Raw genomic sequence first — 21,688 nt, 5'->3', positions numbered from 1 at the left:
ATGCTGAGACCTTAGGGACAATGTGATCGAGTGCCAGTGGTAAAGGCAGACTGGTCTTGGAGAGATTTCCAGAAATTTCCTTCAGTCCCTGAGATAAGGAGAGGGGACCCTACTCCAGAACTTCTGTGGTTGGTGCCAAGATGTCCCAGAGAGGCCTGGAAAAGCAAGGCAGCTCATAGATACAAGTGCACTGGAGGTGGTGATTGGCTGTGCCACCTTGGCTGAAACCTTTCCCTCTCTGAGCTCTAATTTCTTCATCACTACAATGGGGAGTCTGTTGGGCTGGTGTAGGGAGAGGTGAAAAGGATTCTGCATAGGAACCTGCGAAGTCACGTATCCCAGAAGCCAGGTCCTATGTGTAGGGGCCCAGAGGAGATCCAGCCAGGGCCAAGGCCACACCAGCCATGTCCCCACAGGGACATTGTGCTGCCCGGAGTCCTTCCACTGGTCTTGTCCACAGCTGCTGTGGGTAAGCATCACTGTCAGGGGCTTACAGAGGTCAGGAGCTGCTCTGTCCTAATTGCACGGACGGGAAACATAGGCTCAGAGAGGGAGAGGGACTCTGTTTCAGGGACACAGTCAGGACAGCAAATCAGGGTCTGACATCCCTAGACAGGCCACAACTGTGTCCTTGATAGTTTGGGGCAACCCTGGGATGAGCTGAAGCTTGGGGGTGAGGAGGATGGGAGAGGGTGCAGAGATGGAAAGAAGGGAAATGGGAGTCAGAGAGATGGAAGGAGGAAAAGTGATTGTCAGCCTGGAAATAGTGCCTGCGAACTGCTAGTCCATGTGACTTGGGTGGGACAGACCCCAGCCCTGTTCCAGGCATGATCAGGTGGCCCAGGTCTGGTCAATCAGATGCCCAGTGATAAATGCAGGGATGGGCACAGGAGGACCAGTTCCAGCTGGAGAAAATCATGCCTTTGCCAGAATCACTAGGACAGGGCAACTCTCTGCCTTAGGGATGCTCACCTGGGAGGATGTGAGCCTAAGGCTGCTGGAGCTACCTGTCAGGAAAAAACCTGATTGAGGGTAAAGTCAACATGGTGGATGCAGGGCTGAGAGGTGAAGACAGGTATGAGTTGAGCCCCTGGATCTAACCATGCCTGAACCCACCCCTAGACTTCCTGGTATGTGAGTCAATCCGTTCCTTAGGACCAGTTCTCTTCTATCTCCTGTGCTGGAGAGTCCTGGCATGGAGGAGGAAGGGAGGTAGGAAGGAAGGATGAATATTTAACAACAGGCATCTGAGGATAACCCAAATCAACTTCTCAGCCTTTTGTAGAAAATGAGCACAGACCAGGATTTGGGACTCAGCCCACCCAGAGGGGTCTGTCTCTGGGGCTCCCAGCTCTGCCTTCACCTCCTCTCCAGCACACACCTGGCCCATACACTCCACAGTGCAAACATAAATGCCACGGATTCAAAAACAAATGCTCACCTTACTTGGGTTTGGAAGAAAGGGGGCATGCACTTAGGGGTGAATTTCCTCACCCCACTTTCCTCTTTGGGAACTAAACTTTATTAGGCACCTGCTCGTGCCGAGCCCTGTTACAAAGCTGACATACACAGTTTCATCGCCTCCTGCCATGGCCCAGCCAGGAAGGAGCGTCATTTCCATTTCACAGACAAGGCAACCGAGGCCTTGAGAGACTGAGCCACGGGCCTCAAGTCCAGGAGCTGGAGCAGGTCTGTCCAATTCCAGAGCCCCACCCACAGCACGACCGGGCACACAGTAGATGCTAAATAAAGGCCTGGTTAGCAAATGGTGTGCGAGGCCACGTGGGCCTTCTGGGCAACACCCTGTCCCTCGGTATTTTCCCCCTCACGCCCGCAAGGCCACCACGGGCGACCACCTCTTTGTTTTTCTTTCAAAGAGATGAGCATTAATCTGTGCTGGCTTTGCTTGGGGGGCTGTCTGAGGTGAGACTCAAGGACAGGTGGGAAAAGGTGGCCCATTTCCATCACTCCAGCCTTATCCAGGAGAAAACCTCCCAAAGACAGAGGCATACCCTAGTGGGAGAGCAGGCTGGTCTCGGCTGGTCTAGGTGTTGGCTGAAGACAGCAGGGCAGTGTTGGTCTCATCAGGTCCGAGGAGGGTGACCGTGATGGGGGTGGGTGGCAGAGTGGCTGTGGCCCCTCTTTGACCCTGTCCTCTGATGGAAGCTCATGGGGAGCCCTTGGTCTTCCAGACCAAGGCCAAAGCCGGCTCTTCCCCCCACTCCCACCTCTCTCGAACCCCCAGCTGTAGCATCACTGTTGGATCAGGTGGGAGGAGAGGGCTAGTGTCCTGGCTTGGAGGCTGGAAGGTTCTGGACTTGAAGATTGGCATCCTGCCCAAGGCAGAGTGGACTGTCCCTAACAGTTCCTGAACTTGAGCTGAGGTGAGCTAGGATCACAGGGAGTGCTGAGAGGGTAGCCTCCAGGCAGAGATCTGGCTTCTTAGGGCCAGAAGGAACCTAGCAGGACCCCAGCCCCAAGCACAGACTGGAAACTTAGTTCTAGACCCTCCTTCAGGGGTGGCATGTGTCTTCTTTAAACCAAAGCTTCTTCCAGTTGTTTTTAGAGGCTGTTTGAGATCGTCACTGTGTCTCTTGTAGTTAGAAAGGGTGAGTGCAGATGGGGGTGGGGAGAAGGGGCTCCTTCTTGTCACACTTGACCAACTTTTTCCAAGGGCATCTTAGATGTTCTGGGGTAAAGAGGACCTGTATTCAAATAAGGACACTTGGAGAAAGCTGCCCACTTTAAACAAAGGCATATGACTTCTCTAAAGTCTCTGACAAGTCCTGCAGCTAAGAATGCCTGTTCATATTGATTTAACCAGGTGTTTCCCTCCGTCACTTCACCATAGGTACTTTTTGAGGGGAGCCTGAGTTATTCTCTCCAGAACATATTTTAGGACATGCTGGGGGTAAAGAAATCCTTGTTAGATCTTCTGACGCCCCTAAGAGACCAGGTCAGAGCTCCAGATGCTGGGGCCTAGGAGGGGTGGACTGTTAGTCATGTATTTCTTCAAACACCTAAAAGAATTCTGTTCTCAGCTCATTCAGTGTGTTGTGTCCCTCAAGCTGGCAGGGGACCTGTGTAGGAGACAGAAAGGAAGAGGACAGAGGGGCACTATAGAGGCAGGATCTCCCCATGACCCACCATTTCACAACTGGAGGGGAACAGGGAGGCACTCGACCCTCTGACTTTGGGCAAGGAGGGCTGGGCTCAGGGGACCCAGGGGACCCAGGACAATGCCCAGCACTCTGTCCCATGTTTGGACATGGGACATGTTTGGAGTCCAGCTTTTCCAGCCCGGTCCCGGCTCTTCCTCTGGGTCCAACCTCCAGGCGCGTCTGCTTCTCAGATGCCCACGGGGCGCAGCATCATGCGAGTGGCCCGCAGCGAGTAGCTGGGGCCCTGGAAGTAGTGCCAGCGGATGCCATTGAGCTTGCGCACGTGGTGGCGAGCTGGGTAGTAGATGCCGTTGAGATTCGAGAGGCCGCAGGCGTCAAACCACCATCCTGGGGGAGGGAGAGGGATATGCTTGGATGGTGGGGGCCAGCCAGTGGGCAGAGGGCAGTCCCCCACCCGAGGGATTCATCAGGGCTGCTGCCTCCTCTGGGAAGCCAGTTCTCAGGGGATGGGGCCCAGTGTCAAGGGCATGGGGGCAGCAGGGAGACTCCCAGACCCTCTGCTCAAGCCTGCAGCCACTGAAGGCAGCACCTCAAAAGCCCCCAGCTTGTGACAGTGTCTCTTTGGGGCTCCATCTGATGTCTCTGTCTCTCTCTCTTTGGTCTGTGTTTCCTTGCCTTTCCTGGTCTGTCTCTCACATACTGTGTCCATCTGTCTTTATCTATCTTCCCTTCTGGACTTCTATCCCCACAGAGCTCTCTGTGTCCACTGCTCCATGTCTCTATATCCTGCCGTTCCTCTCTCTGACTTCTGTCCTTCCCAAGGAACACCGCTGGAACCAGGGTTGGTGGAGAGCTGCCCCTTGTTCCCCTGCCCAGGTCTCCCCATCCTGGTCCCGCTCTGCCTGGGAAGCAGATTCTTAGGCTTGGGGCTGGGACTGATCAGGCATCGCACCCCACCCTCAGTGTTCCCCTAGCCCAGTCTCAGAGGAAGATCTGTGGTGCCTGTGTTAGGATGAGGGGAAACCCGGAGGGAACCTCAAGGACTTGGTAGGGGAAGGGATGGAGGAGTGTGGCCAGGCCAGCATGCAGGTGGGTGAGACCCCATCTGCACACTTTTCCCAACAACATCTGACCACCCGGGACCTGGATGGGGAGGTAATGGGGGTGTCCCTCCAGGTGAGCCTGGGGACACATGGGGCTTCAGCCCCCCACACCCACCTCCAGATAGCATCTGGGCACACTTGCAGAGGCAGTTGTCATTGTCTGCGTCACGGGTGCTGAAGTTGGTGCCCTGCAGGACCAGGCTGCTCTGGCGCCCTGCTGACCCGCTGTAACCGCTCAGAGAAAGCCTGGAGGCCACCCGGAGGTGGTGATGGGAGATGGGTCCAGAGTTAGGTCAGGACTGGTTAAAGAAGGTCTCCCCCCGCCCAAGAGGCTTTGCTGAGACTGGGGCTCCCCCTCCAGTTGTTCTGGGAGGGGAGCCCCAGTCTAGGCTGCCTCGGCTGTCCGGGCCCCCGATTGCCCTCCCTGCCTGCTGCCTCCCAGGGACACAGCACTCGCTGTGTGACAGGCCTCCCCCATCTCACTGAACCTGAGTCTTGGACAGGAGTGAAAAGGATCAAAATAATAATACTAATAATGTAACTAATACAATGTAACTAGTAATAATAATGTAACTCATTATAATAACTAATAATGAGAACAATGCCCAACACTTTTTTGAACACCTTCTAAGTGCTAGGCATTCTGTGGCTTAGCTCCTGCTCCTGGCATCCTCACAACACCCTCTTATTTCCATCTTACAGATGAAGAAACAGAGATCCCAAGAACCAAGGGAGACTGCCCTAGGCCTCGGAATGAAAGACAGTGAGAGCCAGGTCCCAGCCTAGGGTGGCCTGTCTGGGGAGCTGTGTGCATTTTGCTCCCCAGCTGACCACCCTGCGACCCAGCCTGCCACCTCCAGGAAGCCTTCCCTGACCACACCAGCCCACATGGATCTGCGGCACCTCCAGCCCTGTGACTTGCACATCTGCTGCCAGCTGGGGGTTTCTCTTTCTCTGCCAGGCTATGAGACCCTGGTGGGCATGGCCAAGGCTGTGTGGCAATTACAACCATGAACTCTGGGGATAGAATGCCTGGATTCAAATCCCGGCTCTGCCACTCGCCAGCGGTATGACCGTGGGCAGACTGCGTCGCCTGTCAGCTTCAGTTTCTCCTTCTGTGAAATGGTAACGACAGTCCTGTTACCCGTGACGACATCATTGCATTATTGTGATCCGAGGCCCCTGGGGTTGAGGAGGGCAGAGCAGCACATTAGTGCTTGTTAGCCATTGTCCCTGCGGTCCCGCCCAGGACACACAGCCACCACGGGCTCTTGCTCAGCCTGATGGGAGAGGGTATTGGGTTCTTGCAGCTCTAGGGGTTGAGAAAAATGGACACCAGATGCAGCCAAAGCAGCTCGGGGCAGCTCTGGTTCCCCCAGGGAAGGCCCTAGGAGATGCCACTGGTGGGATCAAGAGGGAATGTGGGACATGGGCGTGGGGACTGGCTCAGTCCCTGCGCCTCCCACCATGGGCTCTGCCTGTCTGTAGTGAGGCAGTGGCATGGCTGTCAGGGTCCAGGTGCCCCAACTGGGAAACCCTAACTGTGCCCTTAAACGTGCAGCCCAGGACTTATGGGATGGGTGTCGCAACCTCCCTGTAAAGGGGCCCATCTGGCCAGGAGCTCCCACGGGTGGGGATGGCAGGTTGGCCTGGCTTCTCTCCATGGCCATTAGAGGCTCCCCTTGATGTTTCAGTGATGTCAGTTCAAGGTCAGGCTTGGGGCTTAGGCTGAGGTTTGGGGGTTCCTTTCAGTCTGAGGTGTGTGGAATCAGAGCTGGACAAAGCCGATGGTCTCACGAGGTCATTCCAGCAGCACTGGCCTCCCTAAATGTCTCCAAGTCCTCAGCTTGGGCTCTGTCTCTCTTCCCCTCTCCTGTGGGAACCAGCATGGGGAATCTTATGACCTCTGGAAAATTCTCAATTCGGGGACCAGGAAGCCCCACGTGACCCATTGTTCAGAGGCACTTTGAACATGTTCACAGCTCAAGCCCAGGGACCTCAAACACACAAGTCTCTGGGTATTCCCAAGTTATTAGACACACAAGGTATGTTTCCATGTGTCTGTGGATCTGTGGGTGGGGTCTGTGTGTCTACTGGTGTGAGCATTTGGGTACAGTTCTTCATGCCTGCATATGTGTGTGTGTGGGTGTGTGTGTTTGAAGTTTGTGCAGCAAGAGCTATGGTGGGTCTCGGTATGTGCCCTGGAATCTGTCTCTATGTTTGATGGTGTGTGTGTGTCTGTTTGCGTAGCCGTGTGCTTGTAGCCCGGGCACTCTGTAGGCCCAGCGCCCCCTCCCATCACCCTCCACATGGGCATGTATGTCTCTGCGTGGGTCTCTGTGTGGATCCTGCCCTTGTAAGCAAATCGGGCTGTGTGGGCACCTCTGGGGGGCACACACCTGGTATCTGTGTGTGTGCGTGCCTGTCCATGCCTCTTCTCCCCCGCTCCGTGGGCCACTTCCTCTTGCGGGCTAATGCGTGTGCCTCAGTCGGCTCCAGAAGGCCCCCATTATTGTGTCTGATACCTAGAGGCACCCCTCCTGCCCCTGACACCCAAGGGCTGACTCGGCTTCCCTGCGGGGATGCTCCCCATCTCACTGGCCAGTTGACTCTATGGTGGGGCACGGAGGCCGGCCTCTGTTCTGTCACCATCTCCTTGGCTCTTCTCTGGCAGTTTCCAGGTCTGTGTCTTCTAGGATCTCTACCCCCCCGCCCCCCGCCCCGGCTCCCAAGCTTTTTCTGAATGAGTGGGGATTCTTCTTTATGATCTTGATACAGACTTGCTCAGGTTTGGGGTATCTGTCACCAGCTGGACGTAACTTATCCCCTCTGCCTGGGATGCCCTTCCTAGTCTCTCTTTGTCTGGACGATACCTACCATTTATAGGCCTTACCTCCTCCAGGGAGTCCTCCCTGTTTGCATGAGCATCTCTGTGCCCCTGCACTATCCCCATAGGCAGCTACTGTCTTCCTGGGAGTGTGGAACTGCCTGTGGACCTGCTCACCCCCAGACACACAGGACACACTGGACTGTGAACCATGCACTGGGATAAGAACAGCAGTGAACCCACACAGAGCAGGCCTGCTGAGTGTGTTAATCCTGCCTCGGGGACAGCAATTACATTGTTTGCTGAGCACTTACTAAGTGCCGGGCACTGTGTTAATGCTCTATGGGCAGTACCTCCTTTGAGCTTCATAACATGTTGAATGAGGCAGGAGTATGCAGAGAACCCATTTTACAGATGAGAAAGTGGAGGTAGTCCTTTTTGGTTGCTCAGGGAGGTCACTACGGTCGCTCAGGGAGTCAGGACTTAAGCCTTGGCTTTGGTGGCTTAAAGGGGAGTCAGCAGGGTGTTGTGGTGACTCACTGGTCACCGTGAGGAGAGGGGCATCCAGCTTTGCCCTGCCTAGACCGAACCCAGGGCATGGTCCATTCAGCTCTGAAGCTTGCAGTTTAAGGAGGACTATTATCAGATTGGGGTGGGTCCCCATAAAGAGGATGTCAGGACAATGCAGCTGGAGGATCCAGGAGCATTTAAAAAGACCAGAGAAGGGCAGGGCACTGATTGAAAATCTCCCCAAGCTGGAATTAGACATAAAGTGTAGGAGGACAGAGAGCCTCCAGAGATTCCTTTGGAGGAAGTGACCTATCAGTGGAGGGATTCCTGGCTGGCTGAACTACAGCTGTGGAGGAGATTCTAGCATCATGGGAAGACCCAGATGACACCGTGAGGTCCTTTGCAGACCCGTGAGCGTGAGTCTATGATTTCAATCCTGTCCTGTTCAAAGAGAACCTTGAGTTTCTCAGAGAGGCAACATCACGTAGTGGAAACACCCCGAGTTTTGGTAGCAGTGAGATCTGAGTTCAAGTCCAAGCTCTACCTAACTTGTAACTTTGGGTAGGGGACTTAAGCTCTGTGCCTGCTCCCACATCCTTAGAGCAGGTATAGCAATGCTTACCTCAGAGTGTTGTAGGAAGACTAAATGGAATAATATGCTTTGGGAACATAGTAGGTGTTCAATAAATGCTCTTTTCTTTTCCTAAACAGAGCTAAGAACCAAGCCAACAGATTTTATATTATACTTCTATTTAAGCCCATCCTGCAGTTAATAAGCAGAGGTACAGAGAAGCCAGAACGTTGACTTGCCCAAGTTCACAAAGTGAGCTGAAACAGAGCCAGAATGAGCTCAGGTCCCCTGATTCCCTGCCCAGGGACCTTTCCAGCTCACCCCACAGCATGGACAGCCTGGACTCCCTGCTCTGGGCCTCAGTAATACGGCTGACTCGGGGTGACTGACCTTAGAAGGCCCTTTCCTGCTCCTAGGCCGGCAACGTCAGCGACATGCTCTCCACCCCGCCCAGTGGCTAGGACGTGTTGAGTGTTAACCAGCCGCCTCCAGAACCCGTGACGTGTGCCCAAATGGGGGACAGATGGTAGGAACAGGAGACGCCCGGGGACTGACCCGTGATGCAGACTCTATAGCCACTAGCCCGGGACCCTGGCCCGCCCACCAGCCTGGGCCCTGAGCCCACCTGTACAGCTGCCCCTCACTGCCCAGCTGGAAATGCTCATACTGGGCATAGGCCTCGTTGCCCTCCCAGTCTTGCAGCTCCACACGCAGAGAGTAGGCCGCCCTGCTGGTGAGCTGGTGCACCACCTCATTGCCCAGCCAGTGCTCCCCCGCCAGGTCACCGAAGCCCTGTGGAGAGAGAAGGGTAGTGGTGGGTTTCATGCTGTGATGGGAGGCTGCCCCGCTGGCTAAGGAGCTGGGCTGGGCCAGGCTCTAGGGCCACTTAATCCAAAACAACTTTGCCTGATGATCAAGTCCATAAAGTACAGTGTGGGCAGGCCTAGGGATGGGAGTTCCCCACCTCCTGGAGCAAAAAGACTAAAATTTTTGTAAATGTAAATTTCTGTTCAAAATAATTGAAATCACATTTCTACGGAGTTTGAGAACAAACAAAATGAATCTGTGGTGATAGGAGTCAGAATAGCTTCTTGACCGGGACACGCGGAGGCAGAGGGGAGCACAGGGAGGGCTTCCGTGGTGCCAGGAGTGTTGTATACCTAATTTGAATGGTGGTCACATGGGTGAATACGTATGTAAAAATCCACTAAATATCTTATGCCTAAGATCTGTGCCTTTAGCAGCAAAAAAATAAAGATTTTAATCAGCTGCATACATTGTAGAGAAAACTTTGTTCAGTGACATGGCAGCTGCTGCAAAATTTCAGCAACATAGAAATGCAAAGCTAAGCATGTTAGAAGTTACCAGTATTCCTGGGCGAGGAGAAACTAATGCCCTGGGCAGAGCCACAATTCAGCACCAAGGACAGGGACACACCTAAGCCCCACTCCCCATTTTAGCCACGCAGCGCTGCTGATCAGCCTAAAGATCAATAATACCGGCCCTTGTGTGTTTCTGCGTCTGAGTACCCATTCCTTTTTGTCATTTCAATAATTCTTTAAAACCCAACTGGCTCAAGAACACTCCTATCTTAATTTGGTATTTCTTTTTTAAGTATTTATCAATGAACAGTAAGCAGACACAACTAATGATACTGTTGCAGTTCCACGTATCCTTTTCTATTTCTTTTGCTTGCGGAAACTTTAAGAGCTTTTAAGTCAGCTTGCCAAAGGTCCTTTATTCAAAATTTAATTAAAAAATTGGAAGACAATCTAGCACTATGTCTCATCTTGTAAAATGCATGGGGTCTTTTTGAGCCAACAATTCCATGTTAAGAATCTCTCTTGCAGATGTGATGATATTAGTGTGTGCGAAGACAAGGACGTTGACTTAAGCAATGCAGCCAGGGGTGGGTAGGGGAGATTATTTTCTTCTGTTCCATTTTTTTGTATTCTTAAAAAAAAATTTTAAGCAACATGTATATATGATCTTTCCACAAATAAAGAAATAAAGTTAAACTTTTATTCTTAGGGTCTGTCTTAGAACTTGCAAAAAGAAGGTTTGATTTTCGATGACGGAGTCCCTGACAGCGAATGTGTACTGGGAAAATCTGTTTGAGGGTAGTTGGTCTTAGATGAGTTTGTTTGTTTGTTTGTTTGTTTTTCCTGGGAAGGGCTGAGGGTAAACCAGTGTCCTGCCTCGGATCCACCTCCACCAGGCTTCAGGGTGGAGAAGCCCCTTCCCAGGGCGGTAGTGTTACCTGTTTGTAATCTCTCCAGTTCCGCTGGAAATTCACGCTGCCGTTCTCCCGGCGCTGGATGAGAGTCCACCCTCCTCCATTGGCCTCCATGTCACAGAACACCTGGAAGGAGTTGGGTAGTGCTCGGGGAGGGATTCGGAAGCCCCTGGGAGTGTCAGAGACAGGTCTGGGCCAGCCCGATTTCGATTTGGCTGACATTCTCACAGAACAACAAGTGAGCCTGGTGCTTGAGGACATCATAAATATCCAGGTTCACATTTCCCACTTATCGTCATCATTTTTCTAAAGTCGTGGGCAAGTGATGCCCCCCTCAGAGCCTTCCTTTCCTCATTCATAAAATGCAAGTGTTAAGACCTTAACCTCTTTATGCCTCGGTTTCTCATCTGCAAATGGGCTTGATGGGAGAACTATGTAAGCTGAGCCATCTAAAGAACAGAGCCTGGCATACTGGGCACTCAGTAAGTGGAGGCTTTTCCCTTGTTATTGTGAGGTTGTTGTAAGGATTAAATGCCAAGAGGTGTAGAGCGCTTGGCCCACAGTGCAGATTCAGGAATTGCTCTTACGTTCAGCAGATAAATGTTTTCTGAGCACTGCTACATACCAACCTCTATTCAGGAAAAGGAGGGTTGCCAGTATGGATAAGACAGAAAAAGTCTTTCTCTCAAAGGGCTCACCATCTGTCATATCATAATCTCCTCTTTCAGCCTAATCTTTGTTCACATATTCCTTTTCCAGCCAGTTCAGTATAAGTTAGGTGATCAGTGAGAGACAAATCAACCCTCAGGGCTGGCTTGGCCTGGAGGAGGCCATGATAGGGTAGGCAGACTATGGATTATGAACATTTGGGCAGCTATAAGGAGAGCTTCTAAGGAGTCACTGGGCAACCCTGGAAGTCTTCTCAGAGGAGGTAGCATTAGAACAGGGCCTTGGCATGTGCCTGACAGGCAGACAAGGGGAATGGCCCCTCTAGGGGAGGGAGCAGCTCTGACAAGGTAGAGGCCAGCTCAGGGAGAGAAGACAGTGGCTTCTGGTGTGGAAGTAGCAGAAGGTGCAAGAAGGGAAATTGAGGTCCAGAGAGGAGAAGGGACTTGCTCAAGGCAAGCAAGACAAGAAAAGCTGAGGGGCTCAGTGGGTTAAGCCTCTGCCTTCAGCTCAGGTCATGGTCTCAGGGTCCTGGGATGGAGCCCCACATTGGGCAATCTGCTCAGTGGGGAGTCTGCTTCCTCCTCTCTTTCTGCCTGCCTCTCTGCCTACTTGTGATCTCTCTCTCTGTCAAATAAATAAATAAAATCTTAAAAAAAAAAAAAGAAAAAGAAGAAAAGCTGAGGAGTGAGCCCAGAACTTGGGTCTCCCAGAATTCTACGATAGCTGAAATTACTTAGTTTCATGTAGAATATTTACTTAAAAAGTCATGTCCCTTAAAAGAAAACAAAACTTAAATACTTAGATTAACTGTATTTTAAAAGGAAATCTTACAGTACCATAAATTGAGAACTAGTAACCCTTGTTTTTATTCAGATAATTATAAAAATAAATTAAACAAAACTGAAATTCTAGCTAGAAATCAAGGGCTTGATCTCTATGTCAAAAGAAGAGTTGAACAGGTGTGCGTGAAGTGTTAAAGACAGTCTGGAGACAAACTGATATGGAATTCAAAGGAACTCAAACAGAATTAGGAAGAGCAAAGACTGGTTAGTTGTTCCCCATAGTCTTTCATTTCTGGGCCTGGTCCCCAAACCCTCTCTCCTGATAGCCTCCCTTTCCCTTGACCCCTCATCCACCTGGTAACTGGAGCTCAAAGCCCAGGGCAAATTTGGAAACATTCACTGGGGTCTCTGTTGGTCCTGGTTCCTAATTTCCCACGTGGAGCAGAGCCCCCACACCTGCATTCTATTGGACTATATGTAAATTAGAAATAAATTTCTTTTGAGATGCCTGGGTGGTGTAGTTGGTTAGGTGTCTGCCTTTGGCTCAGGTCTTGATCCTAGGTCCTGGGGTGGAGTCCCGCATTGGGATCCCTGCTCAGGGGGAAGCCTGCTTCTCCCTTTGCCTGCTGCTCCCCCTGCTTGTGCTCTCTCTCTCTCTCTGACAAATAAATAAAACCTGAAAGAAAGAAAGAGAGGAAGAAAGAAAGAAGCTTCTGGATTTTCAGGGTTGATTTACTGAATCATCTAATACTACTTTAAGCAACACAGGACTATTTTCTGCCCTTCCCACTGAAAGCATCTCTGGGAACTTCTCTACCCCCACATTCTGACTTCTGATTGGATGGGGGCTCCAGAAGGTAGGGTTAGCCCACCTTCTCTGACATGTCAGATGTTGTAGAAAACCTGAAGCTGATGGGGGATGGCCTGCCAGGGACGCCCTTGACTCAACACCCTCGGATAGTCTCAGCCCCCAGGGAGTCCCCTAACCTTCCTGGGCTCCGTCATATTGGCCACATGGATGGTGTAGATGCCGCTGGCATTGGCCCCAAAGCGCTGGATCTCTGCACAGTCCTGGAACATGTGCTCAGCGGCCCTCACAGAGGCTGCAATGGGACAAAGCAGAAGCAATTGGAGGTAAGCTAAGGAGAGAGGGAAGGGGCCAGGTGGGCACTACTTCCCGCCGGCTTCTGGGTTGGGAGGTGCCAGGGACAGGGAGAGGTATCAGACCTGGGAAAATTTCCTAGGGGAGGTGACCATGAGCTGGGATGTGGATATAAGACAGGAGTGACTTAGGAGAAAGGGATAATGTTCCAAGCAGAGGGAACAGCAAGTTCAAGGGCTCTAAGTTGGGAACAGTCCTGGTGTGTGCAGTGATGGGAAGTGGTGGAGGCCAAGGAAGGAAAAGATCCACCACCCATGAGAGCAGAGCTGAGGCCAGAGAGAACTCTGGCTGTCCGATGAACTTGACAGGAGCAGGGCAAACTTGGCACAGGCATGGTCACCAAAGAAGGAGAGATGAGGCTGAGTTTCAGCAAGGGGCCCAGTCAGCCTTGTGAGCCAGGATGAGGAGCCTGGGCTGTGCCAAGGAGGAGCGCTCTGGCTCAAGTGTGGAACAGGGACTGGAGGGGATGAGACTCAACGCAGGAAGGCCACGGATCAGTCTTCTAGAGTCTTCCAGGACTTCCAGGAGAGGTAACTGGGGTCTGAACTCCAAGGAGATCCTTCCCCCTTTCATAGACCAGGAAGCCAAGGCCCAAGAGTAAGGTCACTGACTCAAGGGCACACAGCTGGGGGCACAGGCAAAGCCTCCCCTCTCTCTAGGTCATACGAAAGAGTCCTTAGAGCCTTGGGCTGGAGGCACAAATCGACAATGCCCTTCTGTGGTGACAGTGGGGCAGGGGGACAGGGTATTTGGGCAAAGTGTGCCTGAGGCGAGGTGCCCAAAGCAACCTGCTCTCCAGACTGGCGAGCAGACACTGGGTCACAGCTGGAGACTGGGCTAGCGGTGAGCCTGTAGGGAGAGGCCTTGGGGAGAGGTCTTGGGCTGGGGCCTGCATTGGGGACTGAGCTACAATACCCCACACATGGGACTCATTTAGGTGGCTTCCCTACCAGGGCTACGCACAAGCCTGTGATGAGTTCGGGTCACTCCATATTGCATGGTTTGGAAGGTATCCACTTCTCCTGCCTGTGGCTTCCTTGGGACCTCAAATCCCTTAACCCAGCAGGCTCTGCCCGACTTAGACAGGCCCCTGGTGCCATCCTCTGGCCCCAAATCCCTGCCAGCCATCATACCTGGAATCCATCACTATTGCTTGATTCCTTGTGCCTTAAAGGCTTCCCAGCCTTTGCTATGGCAATCCTAGAAACCTCTTCCTATGTCTTTCCTCACCCAGTCATTCTCCACTGCCCAGTTCCAATTAGGCTTCCCAAAATATAGTCTCACTTGATGCAAAACCCTCATGGGGCTTTTGGCTATCCTCAATTCATGCTCTCTCTCCTCAGCACACCCTTTTAGGCCTCCAGTGGCTTGGAAATTTCAAACACACAGGTAGCACATAGTGGCACACACTAGGTACGGAAAAAGATTCATTTCCTGCTTCTTCACTTAGAGACCCAGAGATGGACAGGTGGGTATTTTTGCAAGACTAGGTTGGTCACTGCTGCATCAGCACCCAGCATTGGGCCTGGCACACAGTGGGTGCTCAGTAAGGGCTTTGCTGACTGAGTGAAGCTGAAGCCAGCAATGCCTTGGCCACCCTAAATGGGCCCCATCAGAAGGAGTCAATGAGAGTTGGTGGTGGTGTGTGTGTTGGGGGGTTGGGGAGGGGGGACCAGGCATTGTTCTCCCTTCTCAGAAGCTAGGGCCAGAGTCACTTCCTCACTTCTGTTTGGCTCTCCTGGGCTTAGGGACAAGGGCAATAGGGTGACAGAAGTCTTTGGGGGAACAGTGAGTCTAACCTCTCCATTCTATAGAGAGGGAAACTGAGGACAGGGGAGGGGTGGGGCAAGTCTGAGCAAGCGAGGATGGAGCTTGTGGATCCTGGAACCCAAACTTGTCAGTCTGGGCTGGTGGTATCCTTATTAGTTTCACTGCCTTTAAACAGATGGGGAAACTGAGGCCAAGAGAGGGACGGGGGCCTGCCCAAGGTCACTCACGGGGTTAAGAGGTAGAGTCTGGATTGGTTCCTCCTGGCACTCTCATCCTCACCACTATCATTACTGGTTGTTATTTCTGTTTCACAGGTGCTGGGAGAGGGGCCAGGCCTTTCCCCGCCCCACAGTGGCTTCTGGGCGCCCCCTATCTCCACCTCGCAAGCGAGCCGGCAGGGTAAGCAGGGTCTCCCTCTCCTCTCCTGCCCTCCTCCCACACCGCGCAGGCGCCCCGCTCGCTCACCCGGGCCCTGGGCCACGACGCGCACCAGGCGCTGCACCGACTCCAGCAGCTGGCGCTGCTGCCGCTGTAGGAGACTGGAGTTGCCGCTGGCGGCGCGCAGGCTGCGCTCCAGGCCCGCGAGGGCGCCGCTCTGGCGGCCCAGCAGACGCCGCAGCCGCTCCTTCTCGCCACGGAGGGAAGCCAGCTCCGCCTGCTGCTGCGTCTCCAGGGCCTGCACCCGCGTCTCCAGCGCGCTGCGGGGCGGGGGTGCACGCGGGTCATCCCGCAGGCCCCCACACACGGCCACATTCGCGCGCTTGCCTCTGGGGCTTGGGGGGGCACTCCGCGGAACAGATCCGCACGGAGGCCCAGAGAGGCAGAGCGTGCCCCGGGTTACGCAGCGGAGGGGATGGCGGGGGAAGAAGTGCACCGGTGGCAGAGAGTGAGGAGGGGAGGAAAGACAGACCCCGCCCTGGAAGAAGATAGATTGGGGTCCACAGAAGAAAGAGGTGCGGGTGGGGGGACATGCCAGTAATCTGGGCAGTGGTTACCAGATTCCCAGTATGCCTGCCCTTGGAGCCAGCAGTCCGCTCTCAGGAGATAAGCTCCAGGGAGCAGGCGCGAGAGTGCCCCTTGGGGGATTAGTTATACTAGAGAAAAACGAAACAGCCTAGATGTCCAACAGCCAGAGCTGGCTGAGTCTGTTTGCTTTCCGTGTCCCTGGAAATGTTCTGGAGCCGCGAAGAGGAAGGAGGCAGAGCGCATCTGCACGGAACTGGAAAGACGCCCAGGACGCGGAGGGAACTGCGCCCGCACATCAGTGCCTCTAGCGCAGTCCCACGTGCGGGAAGACAAAACAAGAGAAAGAAAAAAGGTCTACATGGAAATGGAGAGGAAACCGGGGAACTGATAGGAAAAGGCATGGAAAGACATGTGGAAGGACACAGCGGTGCCTGAGCACATAGAGAAAGTGAAGGACAATTCATTAAGGGCCGTTCCTCCTGATGAGGTGGTTCTGGAGGAGAGCGATGGAGAGGGAGGAGGATGGAGGCAGCTGGAGGGAACCCACTTTCCCTTTCGTTTTATAGGTCCTTATGGTCTGGTGATATAGTAAACATGGAGCATATTTGTCATGAGTTTTTTAAAAAAGTTTTAGAAAAAGCAAAAAAAAAAAAAGCTTTTGACTTAACAATTCCACTTTTGGCATTTTATCTTGGTTTGTTCCTGCGTGTGTGTGAGCAGATATGGGGACATAATTAGGGGCTTGGTGTTGAACAGGAGTAAGAGACAGGAAACAACCTTAATCCCCCAAATTGGGGCCTGGGGATATAAGCATGGGCGCAGCCATAGGGGGCAACATGATACAATTGGAGAGAAGAATGGACAAGTGTGTCGGCAATTATGGAACAGTTTTCAGGATACTTGGAAAAAAGAGGTGCAGAGTGGTACGCTCCATTTGGGTTCAAGAAGGGCAACAAAAGGACTATGCGCACGTATTTGTTTATATATTCATAGGAAACCCTCAAATGTCAGCTTGGAGAATGTCTGCTGTGGGGCAGGGATTTTTGTCTATGTGTTCACTTTGTCTAGAACAATGTCTCACATGCGGTAAGAGCTCAAAAAAGTGATTGTTGGTTGAATGAATGGAAGAGGACAAGACACTAGGAAGAGGGGTTACCTCTGCTGTGGGCAGGTGTGTGGCCGAGGGATAGGATGGGAGGGAGACATCCTCCTATTTATGAGGTTATGCTGACCCATTCTCCAGACAAGAACAACGAGTCTAGCCAGGGCACAAGGAATTTCCCCTGAGCCCTGAATTCTGCGGCAGGAAGAGAAAAAGTTGGGGGCACACTCGGGCTCTAGAATTTTAGCTCTCTCCATGGGCCAATTGCTTATTGATGACATTGTCTGTCTTCTGTGAGTTCCAGGCACCTGGTGACAATTCAGACTGTCCCAGTCCCTGTTCTCTTCCACCTCGGGGTGGGGGCACAAGAATAAGGAAGTGGACAAACTATCATTAGCTGCAGGGGAGCTGGGCGGGCCTGATGGCCTTATCTTGACCCAGCACGTGAGCGACAATGAAATCTGCCCTTGCACACGGCTGGTGGCTGCTTCAGAGCGTGGGTTTTGCCTCCCCTAACACCTTGACCTTGACAGTTTTTCTCCACTCGGCTCGAAACCAAGATGAAATCAGCCTCAGGAGTCCATTTCTCTGCCTTATCTGTACCCCATCACTTTTTTATTCTTTGTAATTTGCAGGGTGTTCCCCTCAAGTGTATTTGCTTACAAATGCTGAGACTCTCTTCTCTGCCTGTGTAGGCGAGAGGCCGGCAATGTGGTTGCTTCTGGGAAAGGCAACCAGTGGAAAAGATCAGATTTACTTATTTACAAGCAAGTAAATCAAGTAAAAATTTACAGGGTGAATTGCACAGCATATAAACTGTAGCTCAATAAAATTGTTAAAAATTTATAAAATAAATGAACAACGAAGGAAAGGAGGAAAAAAAAAGAAAGAATGGAGAAAGAATCAGGGTGTCCTAAACCCCTGGGGGAAATGTCTGTCTTCTGTCTCCACCCAGGGGGCCCCCAGCCCTGCCCCAGGGCCCGCCTTCACTCCCAGCTTGAGTCTGGACTCTAGCCCTGGTTTCAGTCCTTACCCCAGCTCTGGCTTCACCCTGAGACCCCCCTGTAAATGGTCCTTCACTTCAGTCCTAACCCGGGCCCCCAACTCTGACCCCAGCCCTGGGCCTAGGCACTAACCTCCAGTCCAGTTTCCAACCCTGGCCCCGGCCTCAGCCCAGCCCTGGCTCTGGTGCCCCCCCACCCCATCCCAAGTCCCAGCCGACTTGGGTCCCAGGCTGGCCCTTGCCCCTAGGCCTGGCCTGGTGCCAGGGCACTAGCGCCCACCTGTTGCGGCCATGCAGCCTGTGGAGCTCATGGCCCTGCAAGAGTAGCTGTTTCTCCAGCTTGTTGGTGGACAGTGAGGTCTCCAGTAGCTGGATCTCCATTCGGGATGTCTGGTTCAGGACCTGTCCCAGCAAACAGGAAGGGGAAGGGGGCGACGACACAGACCCTGCAGGAGCCCCGATTGGCAGCCGCCCCCCTCTCTGGGGGCTCTGCCATTCCAGCAAGGTGCTGATCTATTTCCCTCCTCCCAGCAGTTAGATCCTATAGTCGTTCATTCATTTATCCCTTCCTTTCTTCACTCACTCACAGGCCCTTGCTGAGTTTATGGTCTGTTTCTTGACAGCAGTTTCATTTTTCCTGCTGCTCGGGCCCCAGGAGGAGTCCCCCTTGACCACCCCCCTCCTGCCCCATCTGATCTTGTCAGATCCAGCTTCCACTCCCCTCCCATGGCCCATACCCTGCTCTTGGCCTCTGTCATCTCTTGCCCTGTGTCCTGTGCCACCCTCCTCAAGGGCTCCCTGTCCCCGCCCTTGTCCCCTACACTCCTTCCTCTGCTGAGCAGCCCCAGGGATCGTTTTAAAATGTGACCCGTCTGCTCAGAATCTTCCTGTGGCTCCCACAGCACACAGTGGAAAAGTCCCAGTCCTCGCCATGGCCTGCAACATCCTGCGATGTCCTCTGCCCCAGTGGCTCTGTGAACCCTTGCCCACCCTCTCCCCCTGGTTGCTCCAGCTACACTGACCTCCTCGATGTTCCTGGAGCTTGCTAGCACGGTCCTGCTGCTGGACATTTGCACATGCTGTTCTCCCTGTTCCGGGAAGGCCCTCCTGGTGAGCCTGGCTCTGATCCTGCCTCCTCGGCAGTGCCTTCCTGGCCTCCCTGCCTAAACTTGCAGGCCCTCCCTTTACCACTCCTAGCACACACTCCTTCCCTTCTGTCCATGCCGGTTTCTCCTGAGACTCTCACCCTCTCCCATATACAGGGGGTTTATCATGTTCATTCTCCTGGGGGTCATTAGAAAGGAAGATGCTTGAGGGTAGGGATGCATGCCTGTTTCATTTACTGCTCTGAACTAGAACCAGGCACCTCCCACTGTGCCTGGCACACAGTAGGGTTTCAACAGACATGTACCTATTTGTCATTCAGTCTTTTCATCCATTCCTTTACTTGCCTTTCTCTTTATACATTTGTTCCCTCCCTCCCCTTCTGTCACTCCTGCTACCTCCCATCTCAGAGCTGCTGGCCCCATGAGGTTGAATGAATTCTTCATGATCTGTCTTTCCCTGGAGCTCTCAGAGCCTCCTGAGTGCTTCTACCCCCTCTCACGCCAGTGCCTAGCACAGACGCTGAGTCACTGGAGTCACAGAGGCAGAAGACCCAAGCCCAGGGCCCGCCCCCAGGGGCACTGCCTGGTGGTCAGAGTGGTTTGTGATGGGGGTCATCGGGGAAGGGCCCCAGGGTGCGACAGGCCCAGAGGAGGCCTAGACTTTATCCAGGGACAGAGGTCAAGGCCAGATGGTCCAGGCTGTAAGTTAGCCAGGCTGGCCACAGCCCTTCCCCCCACCCCTCAATGCCACAGACTTGGCCTCTGTACCTGAGCCTCCACGTCGGTCAGCTTGCGGGTCTGGGCGGTGGTCTGGTTCAAGAGGCTGGTGCCTAGCTCCAGCATGGTGGCCGTCTGGTTCTGGACCATGTGTTGTTGGACCTGGGCCAGCTCTGACCTCAAGTTCATCTGGATGTACCTTTCTAGCTGTGGGGAGATCATGGGCTGGGGTCATTTGTAGAAGCTGGAGGAAGGCTCCTGTCCCTTCCTGTGTCTTCATGAAGGACATAGAGCAACGAGCACAGGCCTTCCTGTCAGGCCAGGCCAACATTACCTCTCACCTGGACTATTCCAGTAGCTTCCTCCCTGGCTTCTCTGCCTCCATCCTTGTCCCATGTACAATCCATCCTTTACTCAGCAGCCAGAAGGAACTTGTTAAACTTAAATCAAATCAAATTCCTCTTCTGCTAGAAAGAAACCCTCCCAGGATTCCTATCTTAGAGGAAAAGCCAAACTCTTCCCTCCATGACCTAGCCTTCTGCTCCCACTCTGATTTCTTCTCCCAGTCCTCTCCCACACTCTGCTCCAGATGCACTGGCATCTGCCATATCCCTCCAACACAGCAAGCAGACACCTACCTCAGGGCCTTTGCACATGCTCTTCCCTCTGCCTGGAAACTCCCTCCTTTCCACCTCCATCTAAATGGCTCACTCCCTCATGTCATTTCAGGTCTCTTCCTACCACTTTTCACTCCTTGAGTTTATATTACATGTTTACTGTCCATTTTACCATTGGAATGTCAATTCCATGAAGACAGAGACTGGGTCTTACCCCTTTATCTCTGTATCTAGCACAATGCTTAGTGCTCAGTGGATACTCAATACATACGTGTTCAATGAGTCGATGGAAAAGAGGGAGCAGCAAGGGTCAGAGAATAGCCCCCAGTGTCACGTCCATTACAAGAGTTTGTTGGTCTGTCCACCCAGCTGGACTTTCTATTTTCCGACCCCCTCCATCTGCCAAACAGACTGAACTGGACTCCAAGGGTTCTCTCAGCTCGGATGTTCTGGGATCCCACGAGCTAACATTCATATCTTTGACAGGGCTGCTCTCTTTCCCAAGGCAGTTGAAACTTGTCTGGCATGAGACCAGGATCAAGTTGCAAAGGTGAACAGAGTGTTCTCAGGGATCTGCGCCCACAGGCAGAGAGCTGGTGCCCCTCCTCCACTCCCTCTCCATTCTGCAAATACACTGGCCTCCAGCCATCACAACCCCCCTTCCCGCACTCCCCCCCCCCCACCCCGCCCAGCCCTGGCTCCTTCCCTTGCCCTCTTGCTCAGTCTTCCAGGAGATCTGACAGACAAGGCAACTCCCAGGGTCCCTGGGAAGACCGGCGCTCCCCAGGGAGAGGTGGTGACCTTGGCGGGGGGGGGGGGGGGCGATGGGATAGGCTCTGGCTGTTTCCTCCTTGGTCTCTTCTCCCCTTTGCCATCCTTTTTTTTTTTCCTTCCTTTTTAAAAGATTTATTTATTTTAGAGAGAGAGAGAACACGAGCCGGTGGGGCAGAGGCAGAGGGAGAGAGCATCTCAAGAGATTCTGTGCTCACTGCAGAGCCTGACATGGGGCTTAAAGTGGGGTTCCATCTCAGGACCCTGACATCACGATCTGAGCTGAAACCGGTAGTCAGAGTTTAATGGATTGCGCTACCTGGGCACCCCTCCCTTCTTCTGTCTTAACAGTCTGTTCCTGTCCCTTCCTCCCACCCCTGCTTTTGAAGGAGGGCATTCCCTTGTAGTGCAATGTCAGATCCTGGATGGGGTGCATGTGGGTCGTGCCACATTGACTACAGCAGTGGTTCTCGAAGTGCATACCCTGCCGCAGTGTCCCGGGAGCTTGTTAAAAATGCGGATTTCTACCTCCCGCAGTAGACCTCCTGAAACAGAAATTCTGGGGTGGTGCCCAGCCTTGCAGGTGAATCTGATGCTCACTCAAGGGTGAGAACTCCCAGGGAGGCAGTCACAAAAGGGACCGAGGACTAGGGA

General features: G+C 53.0%; 1 protein-coding gene across 1 annotated transcript in view; it reads right to left on the bottom strand.

The window, feature by feature from the left end:
- Positions 1-1,450: 1,450 nt before the first annotated feature.
- The window catches only part of ANGPT4 (angiopoietin 4), a 42,128-nt gene continuing 21,890 nt past the window's right edge, over positions 1,451-21,688 (bottom strand). Inside the window, exons 2-9 of the mRNA XM_045981521.1 lie at positions 19,698-19,853; positions 18,104-18,225; positions 15,218-15,450; positions 12,808-12,923; positions 10,394-10,495; positions 8,759-8,925; positions 4,341-4,471; positions 1,451-3,509 (exon numbers count right to left, since the gene is read on the bottom strand). Coding sequence (XP_045837477.1) covers positions 3,349-3,509; positions 4,341-4,471; positions 8,759-8,925; positions 10,394-10,495; positions 12,808-12,923; positions 15,218-15,450; positions 18,104-18,225; positions 19,698-19,853 — 1,188 coding nt within the window. The 3' untranslated portion in view covers positions 1,451-3,348. The remainder of the gene's footprint in view (positions 3,510-4,340; positions 4,472-8,758; positions 8,926-10,393; positions 10,496-12,807; positions 12,924-15,217; positions 15,451-18,103; positions 18,226-19,697; positions 19,854-21,688) is intronic.

Source organism: Meles meles, chromosome 16 (genome assembly GCF_922984935.1).
Source record: "Meles meles chromosome 16, mMelMel3.1 paternal haplotype, whole genome shotgun sequence".
Classification (NCBI taxonomy): domain Eukaryota; kingdom Metazoa; phylum Chordata; class Mammalia; order Carnivora; family Mustelidae; genus Meles; species Meles meles.
Note: the sequence above shows the minus strand (reverse complement) of the source record. Positions and strands in the feature narration are given on the sequence as shown.